The sequence below is a fragment of the Gymnoscopelus braueri genome (genome assembly GCF_963280865.1).
Source record: "Gymnoscopelus braueri genome assembly, chromosome: 3".
NCBI classification, from domain to species: domain Eukaryota; kingdom Metazoa; phylum Chordata; class Actinopteri; order Myctophiformes; family Myctophidae; genus Gymnoscopelus; species Gymnoscopelus braueri.
This window is the reverse complement of record NC_137612.1, coordinates 2,687,336-2,694,892: the sequence shown is the minus strand read 5'-3', so window position 1 is coordinate 2,694,892 and position 7,557 is coordinate 2,687,336. Positions and strand designations below refer to the sequence as shown.

General features: G+C 41.5%; 1 protein-coding gene across 2 annotated transcripts in view; it reads left to right on the top strand.

Moving 5' to 3' along the window:
* The first annotated feature begins 4,788 nt into the window (after positions 1–4,788).
* The window catches only part of il17rd (interleukin 17 receptor D), a 35,513-nt gene continuing 32,744 nt past the window's right edge, over positions 4,789–7,557 (top strand). For both annotated transcript variants that reach the window (XM_080425102.1, XM_080425101.1), the window contains exon 1: positions 4,789–4,991. In XM_080425102.1, the coding sequence (XP_080281228.1) occupies positions 4,884–4,991 (108 nt within the window). In that variant the 5' untranslated portion in view covers positions 4,789–4,883. The remainder of the gene's footprint in view (positions 4,992–7,557) is intronic.

Below are 7,557 nucleotides of genomic sequence, written 5' to 3'. Positions count from 1 at the left end.
TAAGGAAGTCTAAACCCTGAGGAAGACTATAATATAATGTCTTTTATTATTACTATTGTTGAAACGTTGGTTTCCTGTACCTTTTAATAAATGTTTGCATCGTGGCAAAGAGTTTGCGGCCTCATCCTTCTCAAGGCTAATGAGGAAGTGAAATATTCAAATTCAACAACATAATATGTCTCAAATATATTTTAATATTGCTATTTACCAGGACACTTAAGACCTCATAAAGGAATGTAATATAACTCGTCAGAGTTATTTAATATTTTAGATTTGTTTTTCTAGTTGGAGTTTTGTATAAGCACAGAGAGAAATCAATTATGAATGAACCAATAAACCTGTATTATTGTGACACAGTGGTCTTAAACCCATTGCTACCTCATAGATGGGAAAAAAATACTTCATTTAATATATTATACATTTATAATGTATTTCACTTGAAAACATATTCCTTAACACTCTTGATCCGGTGAGGGAATATACATACATTATATGTATTTGATTTATCATCTGTTTTATTATCATGGAGATGGGGCCTGGGTCTCAGTGTGTCTATATGACTTGTCTTTCAGAGGACAGACCAACATGGCTGCCACGTCCTGCTTCTGAGAGGACAGAGGAGAATGACACCCTCTGCTGTAAACAGCAGCAACTCAAAGAGACGTACAGGCCCATGTTAAACTGGTACATCGGACGCAGACCGAGGACTGCTTTCACCAGCACACAGGTACAGTAGGACAGTGGTTCTCAAACCTTTCAGGCTGCGACCCCCCAAGAATAATCATTATTTGAACTGGGGACCCCCCAAAATAATCATAGTTGAACTGGGGACCGCCACACCCTGACAAGCACTTGGAATTGTTACATTTAGTTTGACTCGGTTCCACAGAGAAATATTGTGAAAATAGCCGAACTGTTGTGTTTACTGTTGAGTGAGAAAACAATGTTGCACATTAAAGGTAGGGTAAGTGATATTTTTTGGTTAAAACAAAAAGTATTTTGTTAAAAGGTTAAAACAATATATTCTGATAGTAATCATTGCTATAGAGTGTTTGTTCAGTAACAGATGTCTCCCCGTCTCTCCAGCTCTTTAATAAACAGAAAATCAATTTTTCGGTAGGTGTCAAAATCACAGCCAATCAGGAGAAAGTACCCATTTTTAAGCTTAATTTGTATAGTGTTCCAGTTCAAATTTTGCATGCTCATTTCTTAGTGTCATCACTTCCAATTTCACTTGTTTAATCTATATCCTGATTGAGTTCTCTGTCCTGGTTGGATAAAGTTGGAAATGAAACTGAAACTGAAACGAAAATGCATTTTCTGTTTAATAAAGAGGTGGAGAGACAAGGAGACTCCTAATACTGAACAAACACTCTATAGCAATGAGTACTATCAGAATATAGAGCTATTTAACAATTATTTTAACCAACGCAAATCACTTACCCTACCTTTAAGCTTATCACCTGGGGACCCCCCAAAATCGTTTGGGGACCCCCCTGGGAACCACTGCAGTAGATAGATAGATAGATAGATAGATAGATAGATAGATAGATAGTCAATGACTGTGTGTGTGTGTGTGTGTGTGTGTGTGTGTGTGTGTGTGTGTGTGTGTGTGTGTGTGTGTGTGTGTGTGTGTGTGTGTGTGTGTGTGTGTGTGTGTGTGTGTGTGTGTGTGTGTGTGCGTGCGTGCGTGCGTGCGTGTGTGTGTGTGTGTGCGTGTGCGTGTGTGTGTGCGCGTGTGTGTGTGTGTGTGTGTGTGTGCGTGGGTGGGTGTATCCTCCAGGTAGATGTACTAGAGTGTGTTTTTCAAGAGGACTCATATCCCGGCATCCAGCTGAGAGAGGAACTGTCCTCTAGACTCCGTCTGGATGAGGACAGGATCCAGGTGAGCTCATGTCCACTTTGCTCTGTTTATTTTGACTTTATATCTCTGTCTGTCTGTCATGCTGTCTGTTTGCTCTTAGTGAAAGATCATTCTTATTGCCTGATGACTCAGAAAACTAACTCTTTCTGTTGGTCATATTGTTGCCTTGCTCAAAACAAATCTTTGATATGTTTTAATCAAAGACGGAGTCGTGCCTTGGATTGATCTTCTTTGCAAGTCTGCAGTCCTCACCACTTGGGAGTTAAATAAATGTGGTCATTATGTTCTTATATCTGTGTCACCTAAGAGCACCTGTCTATAGAGACATTGATCCCTGCAGCGCTTCTTTTTCTCTTTTTAAACTATCCCTTTCTATCTGCTCCCTCCCTCTCTCTCTCTCTCTCTCTGTCTGTTTCTCTCACCCCTCTGTAGATCTGGTTTCAGAACCGCAGGGCTAAGCGGAAGCGTTCAGACAGAGAGTCCAGGCTGCACCTGTTCCAGACAGCCCTAGCGGACCTGGTAGGAGGAGGGGTCACTGTCAGTCACCCCCGGGACCAGAGGTCAACCGTGGTTCGAGGACCGGGAAGTCAAAACAGATCTCAGAGCTGAGGGGAAGACGACTAACCATGATGATGAGACTGGATAGTGAGAGTCAGTCAGTCAATTGTTCAATCTCAGCATCATCCAGCACAGGCTTCAGATGCACCTCCTGCAGAAGTCTTTGATTTGGCGTAAGGCAGTGGTTCTCAAACTTTTTCATTTCAAGGACCCCGAAAAAGGATTATGTATTTGGCCGCGGACCCCCATCTCAAAATATCTCGTTCCAGGGACCCCCCAGAAGCAAAGATTTTAGTTACAAAATGTTCGCTTTAAAAATATATATATATTCAAAGATTTGCACACATTTTCAAGATTTAAAAAAAAATTGCTGATCTACAAGCTCGAGTGCCGCACTATGAGCTTGCATATCTGCTATTTTTGAATAGCCAAAGTATAAAGTATGGATAAAGGGGTTAAAATGATTGTGATGCTTTATTAACACATTTTGCTGGGGACCCCTGGTATCTCTCTCCAAGGACCCCTGGGGGTCCCCAGACCCCACTTTGAGAACCAATGGCGTAAGGGACCCAGTTGGACCGCATGCCCTTGCTGATGTCGACCCTAGGCAGGGTTCGTACCCATGACCTTCCATGTGAAAGGTGTAATGCTCTGTCTAACCACTAGGACAGTCAATTGTTCAATCTGATAATGTCAAATATGATATTTCTGTCTTGAAGTGTACACATAAATAATGTATTTGAAACACATATAAAACATGTGTACACCATATCTAGCTGGGGAAAATGTTTTTCCAGGCTCCAGACAAAGTTGACAGGAGTTCCCCAGGGATCTATACTAGGGCCTAGTATAGATTTGTCGCTGTAAATGTCTTCGCCAAAAATATCTGATCTACATCGCAACGTGCCTCGTTGTGAGCTTGCAGATCGGCTATTTTTGCTGAATGTTTGCCCCAGAATAGGGATGCTAGGGCTCAAGTGATTGAACATTTTCCCAAGTTTACAAAGTAATCTCTGAACAAAACATGTTTTTAACTCTTATCATCTTATGCACCTGTACACTAAATGTAACAATAAAGAACACCATGATCTTTGTCTGTCTCTCTCATATCCATTGTCTCTTTCTCTTTGTAGTTGTCCACACACACACACACACACACACACACACACACACACACACACACACACACACACACACACACACACACACACACACACACACACACACACACACACACACACACACACACAGCTGACAGTTCCCATGGTGACTTCAATAGAGCTGAAATAGGAGCAGGGTGGGGCACGCACACACACACACACACACACACACACACACACACACACACACACACACACACACACACACACACACACACACACACACACACTCTCTCTCTCTCTCTCTCACTCACACACACACACACACACACACACACACACACACACACACACACACACACACACACACTCTCTCTCTCTCTCTCTCTCTCTCTCTCTCTCTCTCTCTCTCTCTCTCTCTCTCTCTCTCTCTCTCTCTCTCTCTCTCTCTCTCACACACACACACACACACTTGCACAATTTCTATTTAGGTATATGCTACAAACCAAAACTCATTTTAATGAATAAACTACCAATCTGTATGTTAATACAATATTGAAAATGTAATCTTGAATCTTTAATTACCTCTCCACGTGTCGGGAGAAGGAGACAACTGACATTACATTACATTACAGTCATTTAGCAGACGCTTTTATCCAAAGCGACATTAAACTTAATGATTGTAGCTTTCATTTTGTATTGACTTATTATTTGTATGTTGACAGCCAGTGCAAATATATTATTATTACGAAATTTGAAAAATGTAAACAGCACCCTCTTGTGGCGCTAATCCTCTCACCCCCCCACCCCCCCCCCCCCCCCCCTCAGATTTCCAATTCCAATTCGCCAAAAGCAACAAGTGTGGAAATAAATAAATAATAACAACAACAATTAAAAAAACTATATATAAAAAAACTACATATATATATATGGATGTACTATTAAAGCTAGGCTACAAGAATAGGCCTAATTATGTTACAGAGCTGCGTAACATTGCAACTTTCAAAGTTACACTTTTTTTTATTGCAAAGTTAAACTTTGAGTATAGGCTACTTTGAGTCTCTCTCACACACACGCACACGCACACGCACACGCACACGCATGCACGCACACACACACACACACACACACACACACACACACACACACACACACACACACACACACACACAGGCAGGGGTTCCTCCTCCCTCCCTCGCACACACCTTCTCTCTCAGCCCCCTCCTCTCTCTCTCTCTCTCTCTTCCATTCCTGGTTGATGTTTGGTCGGACTAGACTAGAAGGAAAGGAGAGGAGGAGAGAGAGGTGAGACTAGTAGTCTAGAGAAGGAAAGGAAAGGAGAGGAGGAGAGAGAGGTGAGAATGGCGTCGGTACGAGCACTTTTCTACCTTCTCTCCGTGTTGTTCCTGTGTTCATCATCATGGCTCCTAGGATCAGCAGCGACCCAACAGGACAGATGTGGATACAAGGTAACCATGTTTCACCGTCCTTTGTGCTGCTAGGAAACTTTGTATCGGTGCTGCGCGAAGTGTGGCGGGGGGGTCTAAACAGCACTCAGTGTGATAATAACATAGTAATAACATAGTATCAGTTTTCATAGAATACTAGTTTCTATAACGTAGAATCGTGTATTTTGTAAAGCACCTTGCTGGCTGCGCATGTGTGTGTATTTGGTGTGTAATAAGCTTCTTGTTTTTGCACTGCGTGTGGAAGTAAGTTGGAGGCTTTTTACAGGATCTTCTGACATTTGTTATTAAACATCTCCGTGTGTGTGTGTGTGTGTGTGTGTGTGTGTGTGTGTGTGTGTGTGTGTGTGTGTGTGTGTGTGTGTGTGTGCGTGTGTGTGTTCGTGCGTGTGTGTTTAGAACCTTCGTTGGTGAACATTGGCACCTTCTGGCCAGGTGGTCTTCATTGTGAAAGACTAGAGAATGTATAGCCTATGAATAATAGCTTACACAGGCCTAGTTGAAGACATTATTTTAAAAGTCATCCATTTCAGTGGTGTGTGTGTGTGTGTGTGTGTGTGTGTGTGTGTGTGTGTGTGTGTGTGTGTGTGTGTGTGTGTGTGTGTGTGTGTGTCTCGCTGTCTAACGGTTTAGTTGGTTGTTGGTCCTGTTAAAAGTAAAATTTGTACTTTTGTCTGAGTGAGGACTTGCAACCAAGTCGATCAGGCTACTTTTGTAAATTAAGTACTTAAAGAATATTTCCACGTGTATTTAATCTTCATTGTTATTAAGTTGCTGTAAAGTTGTCATTGCATAATATAGTTAGTTGTATGTTGTATAGCCTATATTCAATATAATTCTCAGTATTGTAAAATCCATTTGTAGCTTGTAGATTTTTGTGAATGATTTTAGGGCTTTATAATAAGTAGTTAAAACACAAATGTAGCCTCTGCTGTTGTTTTTCTTTGTAGGACAGAATCTTTAGATTATAAGTATGGTTTCTCTTCCATTTCCTGTATTTAAAAAAAACTAGAGTTCTGAACCAGCTGCTGTGTTCATTCTGGGTGTCATAAAACTTTCTTCTCAGCCACTAGTTTGATATAGAAAACAGGAACCATTAAAACTGTTGTTTCCAGTATATCTTCTCCTCTTCTGTCTTTTGTCATTGTATTGACTCACAGTGCTAACTGACATAGTATGATACTTTTTAAGTTGTGGGTCTGCAAGTGGATACTGTATCTGTCTAATAGGCTGTGTGTGTGTGTGTGTGTGTGTGTGTGTGTGTGTGTGTGTGTGTGTGTGTGTGTGTGTGTGTGTGTGTGTGTGTGTGTGTAAATAAGCACGTTAAAGAGAACATAAAAAGATCAGGAAGGATATTCTGTAGGTATACACATGGCATAAGACCAGCAGATAGTAGGCTATGTATGAGGTTAAACATAACAAGGTTATAACATTGGTATGTGCACATAGCAGCAGGTGTGTGCATGATTAGACATAGGCTGCAAAAAATACAGGGCATAAACTCTACAGGTAACAAATATCCATATGGCAGGTCCACAGGGAAAGTAAAGTCCGCACAGAGGAACATAACCGCATGATGAGAGGAAAAAGTTCCAGTTGACAGACAGGCCAGCCTGGTGATAGGCAGTGATCAGGCCGGGCTTCCGGTTGGAAGCTGTTTGTTGTGGAAATTCAACATTTCCTCGGTGAGAGAATGAAGAGCCGACACTAATATGCATTTTAGTAGATTTATTCAGTACAAAAGATGACAATGACATGACAATAATTATGTAATATATAATTATGAGAAAATAAGAGTAAAGAATAGAAAGGAAAAGGGGAAAGAGATGGAAAGGTGGAAAGGTGGACAGGGTCCGGTTGCCTCGGAAGGCAGCGGGAGTCTGACACCGATCTGGATGTTGAGGCAGTATAAATACAGATTCTACAACAAGGATACATACACACATTGTTATGATACTTCCGATGACTGCATTCCTCTGTCTGACCAAAAGATGTGTTTTCAGCACTTGAGTATGGAAGGTCAATTCTTCCTGACTATGATGAAATGTGCTGCTCCACGCTCAGCGACTGAGAGTGGCGACACTACCCTGGCCAACTATGAACAACATGTGTTCCACTCTCATTGACAGCAGAGAATGGAAGGCCCACTGCTATCCGCCGAGGCCATAGTCACTGCCTTAGCCAGAATACTGACGCCTGATGCGAGAAACATTCTCCTTGCGTTCATAAACCTTGTAACTTGTCGTCTTGCTGTCTGGGTCTGCCGCTTGCCTACAGAGGAATAGTTACTTGACCTTGCTGTATGAGCCTGCTGCTTGCTTACAGAGGGATAGCTGCTTAATAACTACACAAGGGTCTACTAAACTCACAACAAGACATAATTATTATCAGACTCATTTACTTCCCCTGCTAGGACATTACATTCAGACACATCAGCATACAAGTAAGAAGAATATTAACTGAATAATGAATCAATAACCTAAAAGGAATATACATTGTATTTCCGTTACACTGTTCAGAAAACTTTTGGTCTTGCCCTTGATACTACGGTAATCAAATCAAATATTTT